This window comes from Motacilla alba, chromosome 2 (assembly GCF_015832195.1).
Source record: "Motacilla alba alba isolate MOTALB_02 chromosome 2, Motacilla_alba_V1.0_pri, whole genome shotgun sequence".
Taxonomy (NCBI): Eukaryota; Metazoa; Chordata; class Aves; order Passeriformes; family Motacillidae; genus Motacilla; species Motacilla alba.
In genome coordinates, this window is record NC_052017.1 from 9,965,016 (window position 1) to 9,991,520 (window position 26,505).

Genomic DNA, 26,505 nt, shown 5'->3' on the forward strand with positions numbered 1-26,505 from the left:
GAGAACAAATAATGGGAAAGCATAAAATAACAGCCTAGGCCATTGTGTGATGACAGGAATGACATCTTCCCACGGATGCCAGAAGCAATCCAGTGCCATTTGACCAGGCAGAGGTATTCCTTCTGGGACTACTCAGAACACAATTTTCATCTCATTGTTTCCACTCCAGTTGCCTTTCCATATAAACAAATGCAAAGATATTTGAAATAGTATATGCTGTGAGATTGCATAGCTTTATTTATAGAGTATAGATCATGTTGCCTTTTTAACTGACATCTCTGTTATTGTGTTATTAATTTGATATTTAAACATTGTGGCAAAAGATAAACAGTCTGAATCTGTAGATATTCCTTTATAGAAATATATATATACACACATGTGTAAGTGTATATTTATATATCCATATATAGATACATATTTTTTTAAAAAATACCCAAGAGGTGCAGCCAAATTAGGCTAAGTTATTCATTTGACACAGAGTATTTACTTGGACAGCTGGATTTTATAGTTTACTGGGTGGATGTGGTATCAGATGTTCCAAAATAAATCAAATTTACACCTATCTATGTGCTTTAAAATGTCATTAGACCTCAGAGAATAGCAACAGGGAAAGACATATTAGATTTTTTAACCCTCAAAACCATGTTGTTTCTTTATTTTTTTCATGGAACGAATGCGGATTTATCCATTTAAGCATGCTAAGATCTTAAAATGTACATATTCTGCTGGCCCTATTTTGTTGATGCATATAAAATCTCTGGCTTTTATCAAAATAATGCACCATGTTATGCAACTGCCTCAGACTAAATGTACTGCCCTCAGATGTGAAGGCACAATGACAGCCCGATGCAAACGTTTCTACTAAAATCACCATCCTCGTTCTACAGCCATGTCCACCTCCCAATGCTCCCAAATGCATCCTTTTACAAATTGAACAGCACAACCCTACTCCACAAAGCAGGCATGGTGGTTGAGGTCCCATCCTCTCCCCTTGCATGGCCTTTACAGCTCTCCTGCATCTTTCCTCCAGTCTCAGACAGTTTAAGCTGGGGGACATCCTGTCTCCTCTTTCCCTTGGTCCTTCCTGCTGCTCCGTGGCTCTCAGGTCTGCTCAGCTGGATCACGGTCTCTTGCTGTCTGATCCACTCCTTCCCTCCATCTCTCTCTCCTCTTTCACCAGTTTATCAAGTGCCTCCTCCTCCTGCTCCCACTCCTTCTCTCCCTGCCACCTTCAGGTTTCACCATGGCAGAGATGGAGAAATGCTGAGGTCAACTCAGCTTCCCAGAGGTGAGAAAGGCTCAAGCAGGTTCATTTAGAACAGAATCTCCAGATATTTTGAGCTGTTAATTGGTTGTGTGAGATGTCCAAACTGCAAAGGCTTTGTGAGGGATAACAATCTCGTTTTCATTGCTTTCATTTGAAAGGGAGGGTTCCTGTCCATGAAACAAAGATCTGGGCTTCTGCTCCAGAGTACTCTAACACTGGAACATTTCAAAGAAAAGCCCTTGACAATTGAATTATTGAAAATGTGACCAAAGCAGGCTTTTGCTCAGGACTTTGCCTGGCATCTCATGGCTTCAGTCAACATTTTCTGAAACAATTCACTTTAAAAAGAAAACTTTTAAAAGATCAGAGAACACTCTTGTGTGGACAAGCCCAGACCAAACAATTAAAGTGAGGCATTATCAGTGCTAGCTAATAAAAGAGTGATTACACAAGGGGTATGTGGGAACAGCCAGACATGGCAAATTAAGGGGATATGACCAAAACAACCCTTGTAATTAATAAATACATTTTGCTGTACTTACAGCCTTCAAGGCCTACATCCTCAGATTCTGTAGAACCTATCTAAGTGACCCAGCTGTGGTTCACCTCCACCCCTCACTGCCCCCAGACACTCCTTCCAGCTGGAACTGCTCTAGCTGTCTCCTAACACTTCTCTGGGATACGGGGTTGTATCTTTGAACCAACACTGCGTGTGAAATACTTTTGATTAGCAGTGGTCAGTTTTCTCCATGAATGTATGTTCTGTGGCAATGTATGCTCTGTGGCAAGAACTCCCGAGCTGAATTTGTTCAAGTGCCACCCTTGGCAGAGGTGACCATGGTGACAGAAGCTTTGGGACACATATGCACATATAGACACAGGAGAAGGCATTTCCATAACAGCTTTGAAGTAGCACACACAGCACCAGTGGCATTATAACACAGCTTGGGTTGCAGGGACAGGTGGAAAATCAGCAGTTGTTGCCAATGATTCTTTGTCAGTGGCCAACACCAGAAGGCTTTAAAAGGCAACAAAGGTAATCCATCTATGACTGGCAGAGCTGTTCTCTTGAAAAATTTTCCTCTCATTTTCCACGCAGACCTGCACTTGCTGAAACTGCAAGCACATCTTCAGATTTTCTATCACAAAACAGAAGGAACTATATATAATTCACCACACAGCACTATCTTGGTATCCTCAGATTCAGAGCTAGCTAACCACAAAAATGTACTCAAAAGCTCTGTTCAGTTGTGATTTATTCTGATATAAGTGCTAAAATGGAGTAAAGAGAAGAAACTGAGTTCCCCACCTTTCTTGTAAGTGGCACTTCAATAGGGACGGGGACAACTTCCGCAAGCAGGCAGCCATAAAATGCCACCATGAAAGCAGCAGGATCATTGTTAGGAAACACGAGGGTTACCTGAAAGAGAGAGATGTACATTAAAAATGTTTTATCCGAGGTGACAGATCATGATAATTGGAGTCTCCATGCTTCCTTTTGGATGCAGATGATGCTGGAGCAGTATTCCAATGCCTAATAACAGATGAGTGAGGAATCAGAAGGCATTTATTCTGATAAATATTCTTTTTATGAATATTTTCACTTAGGATGTAGTTAAATATTTTCATGCTGCATTGGTTCCTACATTGACAACACCTTTCATCTGGTTCTGAATTAACTGATTGCTTTACCAGGGTCAAATAGCCTACATAAATGGAATTAGAAGGATTTTAGATTCTAATGTAATAATTTGCTTGAAGTTACTGAAACTGAAGTGTACATGCAACCAAACCAAATTATCCACACTTAGGATGTCATTATGCCAGTCATTAACACACAATCATTAACACACATTTTGTTTCACTACACTTTGCCTCATACAACAGTTTTGTTCAAGGACTGTCCTGCTGTCCCAGTGTAAAGTTTCTGTGTGCTGTGTACACACAAAAGCTGGTATCTAGAAGCAAAAGTCACATCCAGAGTTGGCCATATCACACACCAACCTAGGTGTGGATTTGTTGAACTTAACAGCTTCAGGGCTAGGGCATTATTTAGATAAGAGAATGCCAAAACCAATCACAGATCACCAGAATGCTCAGTGGGTGCTGAGCTGTGCAGCTTAACTCCTGCAGGCCCTGCCTGAGGCAGAACAATGCCTGAGATCCTCCACAGGCAAAGGGAAAGGAGAAGGGAGGGGTCACAGCCTTGCTGAGGATCCATCTATTTCTGAGAGCCCAGAGCTCTCCTTGCAAGGGCAGGGATCAGGACTGCTCTCACTGGTGAATGGCCTTAGCGGCTGGATCCTCTCTGGTTTTATTTCAGTTCAGTCAGACGGGCATTCTCAGCTCATGTCCTAAACAGCTGTAACACAGCTGGTAGCTCCTGCACTCTCAACTGCAGTGGCATGCAAAGGCACGGCCAATGATTCCAAACCTCTTTCCCCTGGGCTCCCTCACAGGGCAAGGGTGTATTATCACAGCACCTTGCCATTTGCTAAAACTACTTAGCAGCTCTTGAGTTTTGACTGTTTCAACATCCACTGGAGTTTTGTTGAAGTAAAATCATAATGTTTCCATGTATGCTCCAAGGTTCAGTTACTGGAGATTGTAAGTGTTCCCAGAATTTTCACATGGTTTCAAAGGTACACATCAACTTGATTTCTTCAAACTAGAAGAAATCTAACCAGCCTCGTCCAAGTGGGTCCAAAATATCTCTGGCTTTTAAGCTGAAGACTTTAACCTCATAATTCTTCATTGCTACTTTATCTGCACACTTGCACATTAAACAATCCAAGTGCTGGAGATGGCTGTGCAGAGCTTACTATATGCAAATAGAAATACAGGGATTTTGCCAGGTGCATGGGGGGATGGTAGAGGTTGCTGAGCCCAGCAAACATCTGAAAGATCCAAAAATATACTTTGAGGGTTCTTAGGTTTTGCATTGATCTTTGCTTACATAAAGGCAGTGAAGGTTTGGCTGGGAATCTTTGAAAAGGAGCTGACAGAGGTGAAAAAAATCTCACTGAAGTCCAGTGGGAATGAGGCATTAACTTCCTCTCCAAAAAACATTAATCACTAACAGACTTGTACCAAATAAATAAATAATGTGTGTAAAAGCAAAAATGGCTGTAGGAACAAAATCATACAGTGCATATTAGCAGATGAGAATCTGGTTAGCTAGTAGATATTTCAGAGAGCAAGATTAATTTCCAGGCAGCTGTCTGGGGTGATGCAAGGTTAAATTTCTGAAGTTACTATGGAAGGCAAATGCACTTTGCCACGTATAATACCAGAAACAAGGAAGGGGATGCAGGCACATTGATTTACTTTTTGGCTCAAAGAACCTAAAAGGTGAGGTAATGGTAGTCATGAAAAACAGATTGTATTGACAGAAGTTCTTTTTGAAGAGAAAATATAAACTATTTTATACATATCAAAATAAGGCAACAAATACATTCTCATTTGGAAAAGACCAGAAATATGTGCCTGTATTTCATTTACTATTTAAAACTGCCTTTAAGTGTTGTCATATAACACACATTTCATAAAGTCACCTTCAAAGAGGTCAGAAAGCTTTTTTGTTGTTATTACAACAGGGGTGTAACAGCCAGAATCACAGCCTAGAGCATCAGAAGTGCTGTAACACCTCATCTTCAATGTGAAGTTGCCTCAAATGATCACCCCTGTTACACAGGGATGCCAGGCAAGATGTTTTTACAACACAAAGCATATGCTTTCAGCACTCAGCTACAAACATTTGTTTCACTCTAATCTAGGCTGACTTATTTTAGATGAACTGCAATTTGCTCCTTACATGTCCAGTGCTAGCTAAACTTCCAGTTTTCAGCCTGAACTATCCACAAATCCTTTCTTAACGTTAGGAGATGCCAGTGACTGCTGCAGAAGATGACTATGAAGATGGGCAGGCAGCACACAGTAAACAAGGAGAGATGCACATTGCCTGTAGGTGAACTTTATTCTTTTGGAGATTTCTGGGTGGACTGTTTTGATGTGTACACTTGAATAACTTGCTGCTTCTGCTGTTGCTTAGAGACACACTCGTAAGATAAGTAAAAGAGAGTCTTCAGATCCTAGTCCTGGCTGAATGCCACTGTAGGAAGCAATTTAGATTAAGGATCTAGAGATCCTTTAGTTAATTACTTTATGATTTATTTCAAAAAGAAACACAGGAAGGACTGTCACTTTTGGGTTTTTTCCTCTTTTTTTCCTTCTGGGAAGCATTAATGCATGCTTTCATTTTTGAAGCCCTAGACACATGTAATGCAAGCAGACATGTTTCTCACATGTGGCACAAGAGGATCAAGTGAACCAACAGTTTAAGAATTGCTATCAGACACTGGAGGGGAGAAACTTAATCCCACACTCACAGCTCTAAGCACTAGGGCAGGACTAAAATTTGCATTTCTGACACATTTGTTCTAGAATATCCATTCCATGGCTTAGATCCAAACTGGAATGGGACCTGTGGAATTTTCTATGCACGCTCTGGCAGAGAAAATGAGCAGCAGGCTAAGCCAGCCTTGGCAAAGGGGTAGGTTTGTATCTACCATTGTTAGCAAAACCATAGAATGTTCTTGTCTTCATTTAACATCTTCAAGTGCTACCCCTGCAACTCTTGCTCTCTGTGGGCTTTATCCATCTACTTAGATTCAGCCTCTAGCAGTAGCTGCATCAGAGTCAGAACCAGGAATGGAAATATTCTCTCTGTTACCAGTCAGCGCCATTTATTTATTCAATTGGCTGCCAAAATGTGCTGACTTTGCTTGTCTTTGTCCTCCACAATGCTTCTCTTGTTTCTACCACCTCAACAACTACAAAGTCATTAGTAAGTTTTTTATCCACATGACACCTCCAGGCTCCATAAGCAAGCTTTTGCTAAACAGACTGTTGTTCAATGTCCAAAAATCACTTTCCGTGGGAATGTTTATTGTGGATGTTGCCACAACTTCAAGTTCAGGGGGTACCAGCTCAGGTTACTTAATGTGCAGTTCAAAACATCTGTCTGAATGATCAGTCTTAGGGAGGAAACAGCAGATTTCAGCACCCTGTCCCACACCCCATTATTTTACTTCATTAATTTCCTCTGAGCACCCCAAATACCTCATTCTCTCTTTGCCAATATTGGATTTGAATTATTACAAATAATCATTGAGATACTCACCCTGTCTCCAGGTCGTACCATTGGTTCTTGTTTTGTGCCTAATTTATGTAGTATATTGTAAGCAACCTTCATACTTCTGGTCCAAAGTTTGCCTATTAACACAAAATTTTCAAAATTAATATAAAAAATTCATATGTTTTACAAGATTATTAATGAGAAAGAATACCTGAGAAGTCGAAAACTAATTTATATTAGTTTTCCAACTAAATATGACACCACAACTGGGACTACTGGAAATACTTAAATACTTATCAGAAGTTTTCTTTTTGAACTTCTTTTTTCAAGACAGCAGCACTTTAAAAACAAAAAGAAAAGTGAGAATAGCTTTCTTTATGGCACAAGTTTTTTACTTTGAAGAAAACTGGATCTTGACTCTGAAATTAACTGTTAGGAGGGGCTGGTACATCATCAAGTCCAGACATCACCCTACCACCTTAGCTGTAGCAAGGTGGACACAGCACATTTCAGCACAGACTGACCTCGAGGGTGATATTCTGTTTTGAACATGGCAATTCTCTCACCAAGAAAAAAGGAAAGGAGTCCCAAAAAGCAGAGGCAAAGAAAAGAAAACCCCAACAAACAGAAAACACCCCACAGCCAAAGGGGCACACTGAAGCAGCAGGGACCCTCTGAACCTTACCACATCCACATGGCTGTTTCACTTTTAATCTTGGGCCTTCTTCCATTTAACTTGGTTTTTCCTTCTCACCTGCTCCCAAACCCTCCCTTCTCTCACTCATTTCACTTTCCCCAGTTACCCCTCCTTACTGTCTCTCTCCCCCCTTTCTTCACCATTCCAGCACCACTCTTATCTAATCCTTATCAAGTCCCCACCCCAATATTCAATAAAGAAAAATTCTCTCCCCAAGACCTCTTTGCCCACATTACAGGCCTTTCATTAATCCTTCAAATGATTGGCATCTTTGCTCTAGCAGATGCCCTTTGTTTAGAGACCTTGTTACTTCCATGTGAACAGCACCAAGTTCAGCAGCCCTTGTGCTTGGCTGGCTCCAGGTACTGCCTTTAAGCACTATTCATTCTGGCAGTAACAAATCTTTAATTCATGCCCACCAATAACTGAAACAATAATAGCTTCTGACAACGGATTACCCACGGAGTTCAGCAGTTCAGGCCCCAAACATGCACTATTGCTATTTATAACTAAGCCAAGCAGTTGCTATAATAAGAATCTCCACATCCTGGTTATAAAATGCAATACTACTGAATCATTTTTAAGTGCAAATCTGATGTAAATATAAAGTCAGATGAGAAGGCCAGATTTTCTATTTTTTCCCACTTAAGGAAAATTGGAAGGGTCACTGCTGCTTGTTATGGAGAAAGTACGAAATGCAATTTTTTCTTATGAAAACAGTAATATAGTATCATCAAACTACGCTTTGCAAAGTTTTTAATTTATTATAATTACTCCAGTATTTGCATGTTGAACTGTCTTGCTGCTCAGAAAGGAACACAATTCTGTTTCACTCAGCACAGATACAGGAACACAGATACAGGAGCATGTCTGCAGGATTAACTTTCACAGAACTACCTGCATTTGATGGAAAGAAAGTCTTTGAAATCCTCCCTGCTGCTACAGTTAACACTTGAACTTGACAAGTGAGTAGGATAAAAAAAAAGGCTGCCTTAAGAAAGCAAATAGTCTTTTTACTTAAGTTTTTCGACATTAAAGCTTCAGTTGCAACAAACTTAAAAGAGCAATTAGTAATGATACAGAATATTGGAGAATGGAAATCAAAAGCCTGGCAAAAGTTCTGAATTGTAAAAGAGAACCATCTTTACACAAAACACTTTTAAATTTGAAATTAACATTGAAGGAGCTGCTGTGAAAAGTTATGTCTGAGCTCTAAAGATTAAATCTGTAGCAAGTCTTAAATTTACATTTGTGAAATATTCACACTAATTTTCATCTATCAAATGTACCATCATATATTATCTTTAAAAATCTAAGGGCTATTCAAATTATAGTATTTAGATGCATTCTTTCAGAGGTGCCCATGTATGCAGTACAATCATCTCCACCTAAGAGTCCAGGATAAATGCCAAAATTAAGTTCTTTCAAAGTTTAAGATAATTTAAAGGAGTAGTTTCTAGTAGAGTTTTAAATAAATTTAAACACATTTTGTCATGATGCTCTTTTAGTGCCAAAATTTTATTTCATCTCCTAAGACACAGATAATATAAGACTGCCTTCCTAATTCCTCACCTTTCTGTTTAAATACACTTTGAACTGCACAAAAATGGCCACAATATTTTCTAGTGGCCAGAAAAGACTTGAATTTTCTGTCACCGCAGCCCTTTCCTTCTCTATTTACTGGTGTGATACCAACCTGTGTTACGTATCTGAGGCACACATGCCTCTAAGTATGAAACTGTGGAAAACTGGAGTGAAGCAGCTTGCTTGCATTCAGCTGGGAAGGGGCTGGAACACAAAGATCTTACACGCTCTATAATGTCACTCCAACCCTTGCAGGCTCTGCCTGCCCTCAGCTGCTGCCAACTCTGCTCCAGTGTGGGCTGCCAGGGGCAGGCAGGGACCCCCAGGCAGCCTGGTGAGCAAGCAGAGCAAAGTCCAGGCAGATCTTGAACTGAATTGTTCAACAGGAAATCTGTAATTTCTCTAGCAGGGTATATAGCTGTGTTCCAAAAAGTAAATTAAAAAAGGGCCACAAAAGGAGCAGTAGCCCAGAGGCTGGAGCTAGGAATATATGGATGATCAAGGCCAGATCAGTGGCTTCTGGATGGGGCACAAACTTCTGACCAGACGTGGACTCAGCCGTGGGTCTGTTTTGTCACCTTGGCTGTTTGCCCTCCCCGGCCTGACACCAAGAGAAACACAAAGGACTCCACATCTGCAGAATAACAGCTCTGAGAAACGGAGGATGTTATAAAGAAGGAAATCTTTGAAGTGTTTCCTTCCTTGGTTCTGCCTAGGCTGCAATTCAGAGCGACTCTTCCTTTGCAAACTTGAGAGATTAGACGCTGCTGGGAAAAAAGCCGATTGCTAAAACCTCGCACAAATCCCGATGCTGTGACCTTGCTGTGACCTGCACACAGTGCCACATCTGTGCTGTGGGAGTGGGAGTGGGAGTGAGAGGAGGCCAGCTGTGCTCCAGCCAAGGCTCAGGGCCCATCCCCGTGCGGGATAAATCGCTTCGTTACACGGCTCCAGAGGAAATCGGGTCGGGCCACCAGGATACGTCCCACTGTCCTCAGCCCAAGTTCAGTGAAGCACCAGCCCTCCTGGGATAAACACACTGCCATTAATCTTCTGAGCTGGCTTGAAGACTTGGGGGGAGGATGTAGGAAACTCAAGCAACAGCTTCATTTGGTAGTGAGTGGAGCAGCCCATGTCCCAGCTCAGTGCCAGGGCTCCTTTTTCCCAGCCATGCCACATGCCTCAGCCCTTTCTGCAGCAGAGCACAGGTGCTGGAGTTTGGAGCTGCTCTGCTGCTTCTCTGCCATAAACACCACACCCTGTGAGCCCTCCTGCTCCTAACATTCTTGTCCCCATCCCCACTGCAGCAAGGTCCTTCCAAGCAACATTCCTACCCACCACACCAGTGCAGGATTTGTGCCTGTCAGGCCCTGATCTCACTAGACAAATATTAACACCTACTTTCATGCATTTAAAAAATGAAGGATTTTTATGTCATCTACAGAAGTGTCCTGTGGTGTTTAAGGCACAAGGGTTCCCTCTGGAAGAGGCCCAGGCTCTGCAGGCCCAGTGCTGGGACTGCCAGTCACACACACATATTTTGGGTAACATAGGGCACTAGATGTTCAGAAACATGAATTACCCCTCAGTTTTCAGGTCACAAAACCATTTCCCATACAAAGCAGACTGGTAGAGTTCCCCTAGCTAATTCTGGAAATAAAAACTGCAACAACAGGCAGTTGATGCACACCTTGTTACTACAATTTATTGCCTTGTTCCTACCTCCCACTGAGCTGCTAATTGTGCTGCTCCTTTCCAAACTCTTGTATAACTCCACAAGATGGTAAGAAACAGAGCTTTTCTGTCCATCTATGATTGCCTAACTTCTAACTGCTTATTTACTGAAATAAATCTTCCTCTAAAGATTTTCACTTAGCCACTTCTGTCACTTTGCCAGAGCGCTGCTGCCAGACTCCCATGCCCTAGCAGCATGCTTCTGCAGGGAGGCCTTCCAGGTTCTTCACACACTTGCAAACTGAGCAGAGCGTTCCCACTGTCCAGTGAGTAACAGCAAGTACCACTCTGCCTCTGAATGTGAGCCATATCCGGCAGACATCACATGTGCAGAAATGCTGGGAAGGACAGGATGGAGAACAGCATCTCGCCTTCTGGCAGCTGTGACAAACACTGTTAGCACCCATGTGGAGCTAGGCCTTTTTCTCCTGCCACTGGGGTTTTGATTTAGTTGAGCAGTATAAACTCTACATCAGCAACGATATGTTTTGTAATCAGTCATCTCCTTTTTTTAAAGTCTACTCAGATGGCAATTAAATTTAGCAAGTGAAGGTAGTTAATACCCAGTCCCATCTGGTTAAGCAACACAGTATGAAGATAAAGGAAACCTCAAGGTGTTAAAAACCACACAAAAAGGGATCTGTTAACAAAAATTAGGTATTTTCCACATGATACTGAGGTAAATCCCTTTCTTCTTCATTTCCAAATCTGTAAAAGGACTAAATGTTTGTGTTGAATGTAAAGAGGGTTTTAATAGAAAAGCTGTATCAGGGAGAAAACTCAGAAAACAAACCACAACGAATTTCTTGATTGTCTTCAGGACACTTTTCAGAACCACACAGCACTAACTCAACAAAGCCAAACCAGTGGTTGCTTACCAATCTCCGTGCACAGCAACTGCAAGACTGCCAAAGTTTAACTGCAAGTAATTTTGTCAAATATTCATTTTCTCAATACCACAGTATAACATTCCTTGTATTAAATAGAAACAAGAGCATTTATTAAATCTAGGGTAAATGGCAAACTTCCTAATGCTATGCAGGTAAAGGGGCTTTTTTTTGCTTTGCAAAATAATAGTTGCAGCTTTACTACTCTGGCAATCCTTTCGTCGTGAACTCTTTCGATCCAGCCTAAACAGAAAATGAAGTTGTTGTCTTTTGGCATAAAAAATCCAAACAAAAGGAGCAAAAACATTCTGTAGCAGAGAATTAAGGACTCCAGACACACTCAGAATAGAGGCATACTTGCTATTACAGTGATTGATATTCAAGTCTGAATCATATAATCCAGGTTTTTTATTAAAGAAATAAAGGTTTAAAGTATTGAACAATCCTAAGATTAATATCTATCTGGGGATTTTAACCATGACTATTCATACTTCTGTGAGTCCTGAGTTATTTCAGAGGTAAGGACAGTTTGGTTATGCAGCTACTTGGTCAGAAGCATCTTGAATCTGTCTCTCTCCTGCTGATAATTGTGAAATTCCTGGTCTGGGGCATTCTCACAGAAAGGTCAGGAAAGGGTGCACATTGCACACCAGGTGCAGAATGGCTTGGGGTTGGCTGGTTTTGGCCTGTTGTTACCTTTAAGGTATGCCAGGATATCTCCAGTATGAGCAACATCACCTCTGCTGAGGCAGGATCACTTCGGCCCCAAAATGTTTACAGTTGCTTTAAAGCTATTTTTAAAATCAGCAATTCATTTGCAAACAAATGCCACTTGCCAAGCATTTCCTTCTCCACAGAGTCCAAATGGAAGAAACTGTCCTCTGCCCAGAGAGTCACATCTGCTCTTTTTTCTGAGCCTTGATGTCTCTGCTGGGCCTCTGATGTGGGAAACACTACATCAGAGCTACTGAAAATGGTTTCAAAAAATCTGATTACAAATAGTGTTAGATAAAGGAAATTAGATTCTTTGAATCAGACAAATTTAACTGGTACTAATTTTGCTGTTTTTAACAATGGTTACAAAAAGAAAGCTCAAAACTTGTTTATTGATTAATTACTTTCAACACTTTACTTTATTCCCAGCTGTTCTGGTTCTCCTTAGAATAATCATTTTAAGTAAGAAAAGTAGTTCTGGTATCATAAGAACTACACAGGATTTAATTGTCCTTTATTCACATTTCTCTTCTAAGAAATCACTAAGCAGTTCATTATTAATACCAAAACCAGATGCCTCAGTACTCTGATTAACTTTAAGTCAGAAATTGTCTTCCTTTTCCTCAAAGTACACATTACTTTTCTAGTCAGAGTTCAGACTCTCATAAAACCCGATAAAGACATATTTCCTTCCCATATCTCAGACATTTCAATTTATGCATATTCAGTGATTTGATTTATAAAGGGATTGAGAATAACTTAACTAAGATGTTCTCCACTTAAACAAGTTCCCAGAGGAACAAAATATTTGAGAAATAAGTGATATTCATAGTGTTTCATTCACTAGAAAGAATTTAAGAATTTTGAGTACATTAAATAAAGATTACAACTGGGGCACTGAGAAGAACTTCAAGAACTGAGGCAAACGCTTCAAACACTTGCTTGAAAAAAAGGATCAAGTCTGCAAGTGCAGTTATACATTTATTCTATCTAAAGTAATCTGAGACACGTGGAAAAAAACCAGTCCTGACATGCTATGAAGACAAGAAGCTCAAAAAACATGCAGAAAAAGACACAGGAGATACAAGGCATTACAAATTTGATGAGCTCCTGCAGAGAGATGGGAGGGCAGCAATGATTTTAAGCAACAGCTGGAAGTGCAACTTCTATAAACTGGTTCCCCTGCTGGCCCAGAAGCCCTTCAGAACCTGGAGCACTCCCCTCTCAAAGCCACACCAGCACATGTCCACATCAGCACCCTCAGGGGAGAAATCCATTCCAGTGCATCACGCAAGGTGGTCCCTGCAACTCTGAGCCACCTCTGTCTGCCATGGCAGATCACAGCCTGGCCTCTGTTCTGAGCCCTCAGAGGTGTCTCTGGAAGGGACAGCAAAGGGAAGTTGTGAGAAAGACTTTTGAGAAGCAGAATTTTGTGGGCTCTCAGAGCTCCCTTTCAGCACACAAGGCCACCAAGGGCAAATAAGAAAGCATCCTGGATAGATGCAAGAGGCCAGCACTATGACCACATCTTGAGTGCTGTGTCCAGTTCCGGGCCCCTCAGTTTGGGAAGGACGTTGAGACGCTTGAGTGCGTCCAGAGGAGGGCAACAAGGCTGGTGAGGGGCTGGGAACACAAGCCCAATGAGGAACGTTTGAAGGAGCTGGGGTTGTTTAGCCTGGAGAATAGGAGGCTTAGAGGCAACCTTATTGCTCTCTACAACTTCCTGAAGGGAGGCTGTAGACAGCTGGGGGTCGGTCTCTTCCACTGGGCAGCAACTGACAGAACAAGAGGACACAGTCTCAAGCTACGTCAGGGAAGGCATAGGTTGGATATTAGGAAAAAAATTTCACCAGAAGAATAATAAAGTACTGGAATTGTCTTCCCAGAGAGGTGGTAGAATCACCATTTCTGGATGTGTTTAAAAAAAGACTGGACATGGCCCTTGGTGCTATAGTCTAGTTGAGGTGTTAGGGCATAGGTTGGACTCAATGATCTTAGAGGTCCCTTCCAACCTCATCATTCTGTGATTCTGTGTGATATGTTTTTCAGGGCCAGAAGAGAGCCTGATGTAAGAATCGAGACCAAGGTCACAGATGGGATGAGGTTTCACCAGGTAGATGCAGCAAAAGCTCTCAATTAGAGAAGATTTCCGCTAAAATAACCTGTGAGATTTGGACACAGAACGGCTGTAAAATAAAGAAAGAAATGTCTGAACTGCGTATGGTATTCTATTTAGAGCCTCAAAGATGGATGGGAAGGCAATATTGTCTACAAAAATTCAAAAAAGAGGGGGTAAATATGCTTGGTGTTAAGGGCATTCGGACTCCTGCTCAAGATGGGCCTTGAGCTATCTAGCTGATAGCTACAGAGACACTCCTGGAAATCATCTTGGAAAGGTGGAAAAAAGTGTGGAATAAGTGGGCAAATCTTCAATTCATCCATGCAGGGACAAAAAACTGGAGAAGATACTGAGAATGACATCAAAAAAACATGAAAGAGAAGCCTCCTATTAACCAGAAAGTTGGAGGATAAAGGAAGAGGATTTCCACGAAGACAAGGGAGTGTGATAAATGACTGAAGCAAAAACAGTAAATAGAGGTAAAATATTCAAGAGGAGGTGCAAGTGATGATAACATCTAAAAAACCAAACTTCTGGAAAATTAGAATTATTCTTAAAAATTCATTAATATTTGTGAAATACATGAAAATTCCTGGTAACAGTATTTCTTTATATTGACAAAAAAATTAAAAATAACTATGGAGTACAAACTAAAATCATCAGGGTTGATAGTTAAAATTTTAGTCACCTGATGATATCAAGCACATGAGGAAATTGAGTGTCACAGTAATACCATGTGGCAGGATTGTGGCTAAGCTCATCTTTCAGAAGTTCATTATTACCAGGGCCAGTGCAACTATGCACAATGATAAAAAGTCATGAGTAGGAGTGTCTTTAATGATTTCAAGGCTTAATGTCTATTAATTTTCAAGTTAAAAACTGCCATGCCTGCAAAATATTACAGGCACAGAAGGTAGACTAGCTAGAGCAAAATCATTCATAAAATCACCAGTGAAATGGCAGGTGGCTGTATTGTTAATGACATTTCCAAAGCAGTTTTCATTTAAGCAAACTACTGTGGCATAGTAAATTAAGGCTTCCCATGAAAAATAATATCAACGTTAAATGCACCCAGCAGAGAATTCAGCAAATCTATGAAATGTTTTGGCTTGCAATTTCTTTTATATATAAAAAAAGACAAAAAAAGGGAAAAAAAAAAAGAACAGATTTTTTTTTCTGACCTCAGGAAACTACTGAAAGGCAACAGGAAAACCACATCCCAAAGTGCTGCCAAATGAAAGGTGAGAAAACACAAATTTTAGTCCTACTTTTCCCAAGAATCAGACAATGCAGAAGAGGAAATAGTTATTTTAGAACAGAGAAGCAGGCTAGGTGGCTCCATGAGCCATGCAGATATGTTCCTTGGGTTGATTTGCTCACCCTACAGCCTCAGGCAAAGCAGGACATATGCTCAGACTCTCTGGACAGAATCCCAAATTCAGAAAAATGGTCTGATTCTCAGTAACAGCTTAATTTCCTTTCCTGTCCAATTTATTTAAAGCATTCAGTAGATGACATGACTTCTGCAAAGATGTAATTGCAAACTTTAAATTTCTTCCCTAGTTTCAAGTAAATGTCCTTAAGGAAGAAAAACATTCATCAATGGTGAATCATATGTTGCTCCTGAAATTAAGTCACTTCTTAACTCTGAAGTACCTGAAGGGAAAATGTTTCATGCATGACCCTCAGTTGGAAAGGTTCTCTTATGCTTTAAAAGCCTTTAACTATATTTGCAGTGCCAAACTTGTGGCAGACAACTTTTTGGCCAGAGACCATCTGGGTCTGACTCCTGAATGGAAATGAATGTTCAGCACTGAACAAAACAGACAGATCTCTATATCAGAGCATGTAACAACATTCTCTGCACAGAACTCCAAGTCCCTGAGAAGGTAGAAATATAAAAAGCAAAATAATTTTTATATCCATCTCAATAGCATACGGAAATGTTCCAACTCACTTTCAAATTCTGACAGTTATTCATAATAATTCCTTTGAACATCTCCCAAATATCCCATGAACATCTCAAAATCAGAAGCAATATGGGAGTTATTTGTCAGAGATATCCTTATGCTTATTTTTATTTGGCCTTTCTTGGTTGCAATACATTGTCAAGCAGTATACATTGAACTACATGAACATACCAAAGGTCACACTAAAATATATCCTGGCAAATCTATTTCAAGGGGGTACATTTGCTAGTTGTACAGTTAACTCATCAGGAGAAATAATTCAAATCACACTTACTACAATGCCAGTAAAAAAAAGGGAAAAAATCTTATTAACTTCTTCAGGAAGCTGATAATTTTGTAGACCAGGTTAGGCTTTTGCAGAACACAGCCTGGGTGATATCCAAGGGCAATGGATTTGGACATCAATCTTCCGGAAAATCTGGGAAGCATTTCTATTTAAAAGGTGGTTTTCATTTATAATCTGTTATTCCATGGGTATATCTACTCAGCTCCTTTCCTCTGTCTGAAATAAATCATACTATAACATCTCAGCAACCCCCATCCTCAGACATCAACAGCTTCAGAGCTGTCTTACCCCACTCACAAATGAAACAGGTGCATCATTACAAGGCTTTTTTCACTCTACATTTATGCATTTACTACACACACCATACAGAATATATAAGAGCACAAACAGTTCAAAGAGTGCTCACCATAAGTGAGAATATACAGTGGTTTCCCATTGGTATCCATAGTGGTCAGGCAAGGAGCTTTTGGTGAGATGGTTCCCCATCGCTGCAAGGCTGCTTCCAGGGAAGGTGGCCAGTTTGTAACCACTCCTAATTGTTCCCCACGCATAGCCAACATCTGAGCTCCTTCTGGCTTTGGCTGGTTTGGATCTGGCTGTTGAACTTATGATTATGAAAAGATATACAGTTACCATGTAAATTCTATACCTTGTGTACACCTGTGTAATCAAGAGAATAAGTTACCTTTGCAAAATGTTCTGAAAACAGTAACATATATAAGAAGGTATTGAGAAGCAACAGAGAAATATAACAGAATAATTTAATTTTAACTTTAGCACAGATCAAGCAACTGATGCACCTCAGGAATGAAAACTTCTTGTTCTTACATGAGCTCTACAAGAAGGGAAAAAAACTGCTAAGGCAGCATGCATATATTTATCTTCAAAATAGTAAACCTTTCTTTATTCCTAAAGAGAAATGGAGAATAGTTTTTCCTGGGAAAAAATGCAGTAATGAGATGAACTGCAGAGCTACTGACAAAAATGTACTTTAACAAGTAACAGATTGATTTAAGTCATGTTATGTTACACATTTTCTTATAAATTCCTGTGAAGACTATTTAAATTTCCACATCCTGGTGAATCTTAATTCTCAAAGCACTGGTCTTTTTTTATAAAAGTTCCATTTATTGACTTTATTTCTATCTTACATTTAGTTCATTTTTCATACTTCACTGATCCACAAAGGATGTTTTAAAACATTTAGCATGCTCCCTCACTAACATATTTTCTCCTATTGGTGTTCCAAAGCACTGGCTGTAACCCACAGCTGAATGTTCTCAAAGCAAATCTTCCCTACACTCTCTTCTGTCATTTTTTTGCAAGCAGAACCAGGAGCTGAGCAAACAAGAAACACTTTTGACTCCAGAGCACTATGTCCAAGCTTACTGCCAGCAGTTTCCACTGAATACCAATGGTTTTTTGGTACTTGCCAGTACAGGAAGGGCTTACTTGTCTTTCTAGAAAGTCAACTTAGGAGACAAACATTTTACAGAGTTTTAATAAACGATCCCCAAACCTTTTGAAAAACAGTCATTTTACCTTCTAACAATTCCTCAAAGTCATCTACAAAGAACTCTCGTAATGGTGGTCGTTTGGGCCGTTTTAGTGTATTGACCAGCTGCTGAATCTTTGCTGACACTCTGCTGCTCACTGGTACTCCTGCAGGACAGGGATCAATGGAGACATCAGTGACGGCTACGCTGCACCAGCCAGACATCAAGGGGGGGTAAGGAAAGGTCTAGGACTGCAAGGCACCGCAAATACAGTTTCATGCCATACCACGACTCAAGTGTTTAACATCAAAACACATAAGCAAAAAAGAACAGTGATACCTAATGTAAATAAAACCAGAGCGAGGTTGCAAAATTAGAGGGGAAGCAGCAGACAGACTGAGCGAGAGAAGCGCAGTGGGAAAAATGTCCCTACAGCAAATGTCAGTACCCTGAGAGAATTGCCTCAGCAATGGTCAGTGAAAAAAATGGACTGGCCAACCCCTTGATCATTGGCCATACCAACATTGACTGACTAGACTGCAGCCTGGTGAAGAGTATGGGTCATAGGCTCTGCCCCATCATTTATTACGGGTTATTTTTACACTGCAGGGGACATCTGTCCAGTATTCATCTTAAACATGGTTCACGTCTTTGTATTACTTCAGCATGCCCCTGTATTCTCTGAACATCCCTGCAGCCAATCCACCAGCCAGCAATCTCCAAAGGGAGCTTGCTTGCCCATACAGCACTTTAGAAAACACAGCTCTGAGCAGCAGCATGGGGCAAGGGGCATTTCTATAATATAGTGCCATCAATCACCTCCCCCTTCCTTTTCTCTAGTTGAGTGCAAAACCTCTCCAATGTGCACATCATCTGTTCCTGAACTAATAGCTTTCTGTCACTGCATTGCAGGAATTTTAACTTCTTACCCTTCCATAAGGTTGGCTCCAAATATTTTACCAAGTGGTGTTTAGAGCTGAAGCTACTAAGTTTAGATACAGTACACTTGGTCAACAATTCCATGCTGTGCTGAAATATTGTTTGGTAAGCTTTAGAAAAGAGAAGCAGTAAATAAGGAAGGGTTTACAAATAACTGTTTTTCAAAAAAAAAAACAAAAAAAACCCCCAAAAAATCAGAGAATAAAATTTCAAACATGTCAATTTTCAAGATGTAGCCATGCTAGGACCTCACATTCATTTAAAAAACAGACTATCTGTAACCAGACAGTATGATAATGGCAAATCCAAAGAGATTCTCTGGGGGTTTTTACCAAACAGTTTCTATGGGGAGCCAGCTCAACTGATTCAGAAATACTTCTCTATGTTATCTTCATTGATATCAGCTTATTTTAGAACTGTAAAGGTACTGCAACTTTGTGTTTACAAGTGAAAAGTGCCCAGGAAAACAACCACGAAGAACACCCAAAAAACAAGAGCAGATGCATACAGTAACCACTAAAAAGGTCAGGATACTCAAAAGAACCCCGGTTTTGTTTTGTGACATACCATCACCAGTCTCCATAAGCTCAGCATTGCCATACTTTGGTGCCACCCGTGCCGTTGATCCTTGTGGTCTTTCTACTTGTATTGAGTGTTCTGAGGTGTAAGTGGTAACATCTGGAGGGGCAGAATGATTTTCTGTGAAAAGTAAGTTAAAAGGTTTAACCGTGTACCTCTAATGTCAAAGGGCAGAAAAGCAAAGGCAGAGGAAAGGAGACCATTTGAGTGTTTTTCCCCCAACATATGAACAGGTGTTAAAGTTAATGCACAAAATGATTATACTGAATATAATGTGTAGCATAATTTCAATAAATAAAATTTGCACTGATTAAAACAGGGCTGTATATCTGAAATCACATAAGCAATAGGCTAAAAGAATTATACAACTAGGTTGTAAGTTCTCCACTGACATCTGATTTTACTTAAAGCTTGTGGACATCTGCAAATAGAAAAGACCTAGACAAATACACTTCTCATGGATTACTGTGTTAGTTTTTCTAAGGAAAAAGAACACAGCATGTTGTCAATCACTTGCAAGTGCCAATGCATATCACTTTTATAACCTCTGTATTTTGACTATGTCAGTTTTAGTTAAGAATGGAAAAAAGTCAATCATAGCAGGCTTGGAGACCAGAGGCAAAAAATAAAATGTAAAGAAACATGAACTTTGCATTCTTCATGGACACTTGCTTGTCTACTATTTTTAGACAGAGATATTTCAATTCTTCCGCATAACAAAGCCTTGCCTTCCAGAAGGCAAACACGATTTGGTCTGACTCATGCCAGCACTGCTGAACAATTCCACAGAGATAATCTTTCTCTTTCATGGCCTGATAACTCAGCATGCTACCACAGTTTATCTTCCCATGTTTTCAAGTCTGAGTCTGTATTTCCTACGTATTTGTGCTATTTCTATAGGTTCTCCCATACATTTTTTGCAGGTTTTAATCCACATTAGATTTGATGGAGATAAACGCCACAAGCAAATAACAACTTTTCTTTCAATTGACATAAATGATCCCCAGCAGCCTCTGAGTTACAAAAGAAGGCAGGTCTTCACTCTGCTGCCATGGAAGTGAAGAGAAATGCATTCTGTTTAACAATAGGGTAAGAGTCTCTCAAAAGGCAAAAATTCTGGAAAAATGTCATGGTGTTCCAATACTGTTTTCAAGATGTGCTTCTTACTAAACCTTATCTGTAAGCATTATGGTGCTGTAAGTACTAGAACACCAACTTCTACAGTAAATTTAATCACAAACATAATTTTAAAGCACTTCTATTTTTATGGGTTTTGAACTTTGAAACACTATGATTCTTGTGCATTTAATCCCAAATTTATGCACCATCAACACAGAAAACTAATTTTTTTGCTACACATACCAGAAAAGGATGCTAATAGATGCTTATTTTGCATGCCTCTCATTTAAAGGTAGCATTTGACAGACAATCATCATGCAGATTTAAGACATGACATTAATTTCTGCAGCTGTTATTTAATGTTTATATCCATGAACATCATAAGGGCTCAATCCTATCACCCAATCATATTATCTGGTTGAGGGAGACACAAAATGGCTTTTATAGAGCAACCCAAAAACGTCATGCATTCTACACGTGTCCAGTTGGAGCTTTTGTTTCTGATCCCATCTATTGTTACAATTTTACTGAAATAAACACTTTACATTGTGCTATAAGTGACCAACTGAAGTACAATAGATTAAAGTTTATGCCAGTAGTTGCTTGAATAATGTCTTCATTTAAGGTCTTAATTTCTTATCATTATAAACTATTTTAGACTCAGCACAATTTTTTGCCCTTTCCTGTTAAGTGGCAAGAGCTTTTTATAGATTGTGATTGTATTACTCAATAACTAAGTCAATTAAAAAATGATGATGGTTATCTTTTACTTATAATGCAGTTTTGCAATGCATATGGGAGATCATGACTAAGAAAATAATTGTACTTAGTCAGCCATTAGTAACATGAGAAAGTATTTTTGAAGTGATCTGTATTTGCTTACATCTTTCCAGTGAAGTATTTCCATCTTTCAGACATTATAACATAAAATGAAGTGCAGTTAAAGATTTTTTTTTAATGCATGGGGTAGAAGATACATGAGCAGGGATGCTCTCCCTTCAGATCTCTGCGCTTAAAACCAAATTCTTCTTTGTTACACATGGTGCTGAACGGGGGAAAGAACATAACAAGAGTCCCGCTCTTTTGTAAAAAGAACAAACAGCACTTTCACTTGAAGTTGCCTATAAGAAACTCTCTTCGCAAGGTTGCCACCATGGCTCAGTCAAGGAGTTCTCATGTCCTGGCTGCCCAGCTGCTATTTACTTTTATCCTGAAGAAAAGGAATACTGAGGTTTGTCTTGATGTGCTCCTTTACAGTATCTGCTTGACAGATGTCTTATCATGGCAGTATCTACAGTGCTACATTTCATCCATTAGATTTACAAATCTTCGGTCAGTTAGCATCTCAGAGTCAGGCTTGGAGAAATGAAAATCATACAGACTAAGATTTGGTCTGAATGGCTTCTAAAGAAAAAGATAATTGTTATGTTATGTGAAATGTACCCTTATTTTTTGTATAGAACAGTCAATCCCACCTTTGGCTACAGACAGTCTATGGAGAGTTGCTTGGTCTTATGTCAGGTAACTTGAAGAATTGTTTGAGGTTTCATTAAGAATCATGACCCTGACACATCTGTTCACTAAAAAGTAGAAACTGACAGCTGCATGACTTCAAAGCACTTCCTCCATCAAACATCCATATTTGCATCACCTCCTATTCCCATCTCTTCCAATATCCTTGCATTAGCAGATCACAGACAGAACAGCTGCTTCCAGTTAAGGCTCTCTTCATTTCTGCCACTGGAGCAACATCATTTACTCCATTTCATGAAGATCAGAAAGGCCCAAAAAGCAGAGCACATTCATGGAGGGATACAGAACATGCACTGACAAAGCCCCATGTCTGAGCAGAAGCAAAGAAGTAGAGGAATACTTTCAGTGGAGGTTTGGAAGCTCACATAAACACCAGGTATTTGAAAAGTCTCCAGGGACTCAAGAAGCATTCCTGCAACACTGTACTTGAAGAAAATGCAGCTTTTACTCCCAAATAAACTGGCTCTTCTGGTTGTCAGGGAAGGGAAATCCAGAGTCAGAGATACAGATCTTTCCATTAGCTGGGTTTTTCTTGTATTGATGTCCAGGTGACAGATTGTATTTTAAACTAGTCTCCTGTATAAGTCAACATTCCCCCTCAGAACACCAGAATTTCCAAGCTGTCTGAAAATCATCAGCCATGCTTATGGCACATGGTTTTATATTTATTTGATTAGCAATCTATGTAGCCTTTAATGTGGATAGAAGCCTTTGATTTTCAAACAGAAACATATTTGAAGCATATTAAAAAAAAACATTAAATGGATCTATAGGATCAAAACTTTGAAGTGAGATTATTAACTTTATATAGATTTACAATGATAGGCAAGCATTGTGTAATTTTCACCACATCACCTCTGTGAGCTTTGGGGTGTGCTTTCTGTCCCTGATTTTTATGTACATAGAAATCCAAACCATGTAATATCAACAAATGAATGCTTGAAGATCTTAGAAATCTGCACAATACTGACCCAAAGAAGGGTCAAAGCATCAGATATTTTTAACAGATTTCACTGGTTTGACCTCTAAATTTCACTGGTTTGACCTCTTCTATCTGTAGGGTTACTTTAAATCTATTACCTCTTAGAATACATTTAAATGCAAAATCTACCTTCTTGGATAGTAAAGAAACAAAATAACAATTTCATTTCAAATTCTTAAAGACCACAGCTCAGCCATGAAGAAATACAAATTACAGTTATAACTGTGCAGCTTCTCTTACATTTCCAGTGATTTTAGCAATGACTGACAGCAACCACAAGATCCCAGTCTCATCAATCAGATTTTGTGCCAAATGACCTTTACATTACTACAGCTCAACTAGTGTCCAAGAAGAGATGCAATTTAAGGCATCTTATTGTCAGAATGAATGAAAATATGCATACACTGAGGTAAGCTCAACTGCTTCCTTCAAAGGCAAGATCTTTCCAGTCAACAAAGCACAATAAAACATGTACATAGGAAACAGTAGTTTCCCTCTTCTGCAGAATAGTGCCATCTTAATTTAGCTCTATAAATGCTGTATTATTTACCACAAACTCAGTGATTATAAAAGACTTACTGCGCCAGATTTAAAAATTACTAAAATGTCAAATTATAAAGAAGCTATATTTAAAGACACATCAGACTTTGTGTATGAGTAATCCAACCTTTCAGAGTTTGGATAAATTTAATGCTCTATGCTATAATTTCCTGTAGCATTTCAAGATGAAGTCATAGAAAATAATCAAATGCAATGATTAACGTGTTCCCAATGTATGTGTTTCTAAAACAAGGTTCTATGCATTCATTTAGCATGAATTTATGAATACAATACAAGTTCTTCCCCTGACTGCAATTCAGCCATTCTGGATCATGATGGGAGGATTACTGAAAATACAGGTGTTACATCAAGCTATACTCATAGCAAAACCCAAGGGATATGCACTCCCATTCCAGCACATAAAATCATGAACACTGTAGATGCTTTCATGTATCTCATTACATGTACTTGAAAAGGAAATGTCAGCTGAAGAACAGTCACACAAAACTGTAGTAAGCCAGTAGTAAGATTGCTTTATCTGTTCCAACAAAGACTGCAAAAGATTTTTAGAGAGAGCTCAAAATACACACCCCAGCAAGAACAAACACAAAGCAAAGGTCTTGTATGATAAGCAGCTGAAGAGTGAATGGAAACCAAGCCTTGCTTTCCACATATCAAATCAAACACTGTCTCATGTTAATAAAAACCAGTGTCAACGGCACAATATTCAAAAAGAATGTCTGTGAAGCTTAGCCCTAATGGAAAGAAAGCTTTGACTTCCTAGCATCTTTATGAAGGAAATAAACAAGCTATTAATAATAACAACTCCCTTCTCTGAAGCTCTATAATGGTCTCTCCCACGGAGTACAATCGCTAGATATCCCAGTTCAAGTATTCTAAATTCAATTAAGGGCAGAAAAAATATGTTTGAGAGGACTACTGTTAACAGAATTATCAAAAATCACTCAAGCTATGTAATTAAAGTGGTGCAGCAGTGGGGGAAGCTCATATGCAAGCAATTCCTAATGATGCATGCACTGATTTTCCTTACTGATGAATCCTACAGAGACCTTTATAGTGCTAAGTAATGGAAGTCTTGCAACTGTACCTTTTAAGGTATTTGGTAACCAACAGCTAGACCCTATTTGCCACAACATAAGCTTACCCCCAGATCTAAACTGCTATTTTTTCCCCACTTGAAATAGGAAAGTAGGACTTTCTCTCCATGTAATATATATCAATATTAAAAAGCAAAGAAGAAGCACAGGAAAGACTTTTGTAAGACTTCACATAGCAGCATCAGCTGAATGTGAGAGTCAAAATTCACGTTGAATTGGACACACTCAACACACCTGTATACTGACCTATATGTGTTTGAGCCATAACATCAGCTAGTCTGTGTGCAGCACCACTGCCTCCACTTTGTGTCGAGGAGGAGGAAGTGGTGGATGTGGTAGAGCCGTGGATCGCTTGACTGATCCAATGTTCCATGTTTATACTCCCTTGGCTGGAGGTGGGAGTTCCCTGGGAGTCGCCCTGTACGGAGCCTTCATCTTCTGAACCAGAAGAAGTATCTAGTAATTAAAAACAGCTTGTTAACTTGCAGTGCTTTGGGGCTTTCTTAATAGAAAGAACTCATATTCATAACAAAAATCTCAGGAAAGTGCCATGAAGAAAATCTCAGGAAGGTAGGCAAACATAGTGAGAAAACTGCACCACTGAAAGCCCTGAAAGTAAGTCAGCTGCTAACTGTGCAACTCTCCTGCTCTAAGGTCATGGCAAGTGTATTATTGTACAAAAAAAAAAAAAAAGACATAATTAAAGTCTTCCTTTATAACGTTAAACACAGAATCTTCTGAAGATCTGCAGCCAGCAGAGAGTATTGAAAAAAACTTTCCCAAGCTCACTCCACAAAATCTGTGAGACACTTTTCCAATTGTACAAAGTCCAATCCTCAGTGAAATGGGAGTCTCAGCCAGATTCAGTGAGAAGCATGAGATATGGGGTGTTTTCACAGTCTAGTAGATAAAAAAGCAGATAAACTTGAAAAGGAATGGCACCGCTAATGGCTAAGATACTGTTACATTACATTGTTAGGGAATAAATCAGGAAAGTGAAAGGAACTTAGACTACTGTAAAATATGACAAGCTGGCCATAGTTAGGTCCTTGTAAGCCCAAAAGGACCAGTGCAAGCTAAGGTATCACCAAGGGCAAAGCAGTCATGTGAACTGTCCCTGTTGACTTTTCCACTACTCAGTTCACCTTCTCTTCAAACATACCTCAGTTAAACTCGGTGTGCATCAAATGACATTTCCATTACTGTCTATGCTGGCAGATTAGCAGTTCATGGCAGCACAAAGAACCATTTTTAAAATTCACATAAAAATAGAGAGATACTCACCTGGAGGTGTGTAGGCATCCATCGATGTTTGCACCACCAATGAACGTCGTTTTGAGGGCATGGGGACTGCCATTTTCCTTTCTTTATGTTTAGCAAGGGCTGCCTGCACTGCTTCTGTGTGGACATCTGCAAGGAAAGAGGTGTGAAGCCAGAGTTAGACAGAAAGGAGCTGTTCTCTGTGCATCCAGCAGACCTGGCACAGACTCGTGCGTGTGCCAGCTGGGCTGACAAAGCACATCCCATAATGGGAGGCCAGGAACACACAGGATCTCAGAGGAACTGCTGGAATTCTCCTCTGTACAAAAAGCAGCCACAGTGAAAAGTGCTGTACTAACAAACAAGCCCTTTGAGCTGTATGATATTCCCAGAACAGTGCTGCAGTATTTGAAGAGCAGGAACATCACTTCCCCAGGGCAAACCTCTGTTTAACCAGGAGCTCCTACTTCAGTGACCATTGCTGTTTTCAGTGGAACTGTGGTGTATTAACATTGCCCATTTTTTAAATTGATAAGGTTTCCAA

General features: G+C 39.8%; 1 protein-coding gene across 5 annotated transcripts in view; it reads right to left on the bottom strand.

Annotated features, from left to right (window-relative positions):
- Nucleotides 1-26,505, bottom strand: part of DIP2C (disco interacting protein 2 homolog C) — a 309,807-nt gene that overhangs the window by 88,611 nt on the left and 194,691 nt on the right. For 4 of the 5 annotated variants that reach the window (XM_038160697.1, XM_038160689.1, XM_038160669.1 and 1 more), the window contains 7 exons: nucleotides 25,986-26,111; nucleotides 24,948-25,157; nucleotides 19,398-19,529; nucleotides 17,938-18,057; nucleotides 16,802-16,999; nucleotides 6,450-6,541; nucleotides 2,577-2,687 (listed from right to left, as the gene is read on the bottom strand). In XM_038160697.1, the coding sequence (XP_038016625.1) occupies nucleotides 2,577-2,687; nucleotides 6,450-6,541; nucleotides 16,802-16,999; nucleotides 17,938-18,057; nucleotides 19,398-19,529; nucleotides 24,948-25,157; nucleotides 25,986-26,111 (989 nt within the window). The remainder of the gene's footprint in view (nucleotides 1-2,576; nucleotides 2,688-6,449; nucleotides 6,542-16,801; nucleotides 17,000-17,937; nucleotides 18,058-19,397; nucleotides 19,530-24,947; nucleotides 25,158-25,985; nucleotides 26,112-26,505) is intronic. The other variant, XM_038160679.1, reaches the window with a different exon arrangement.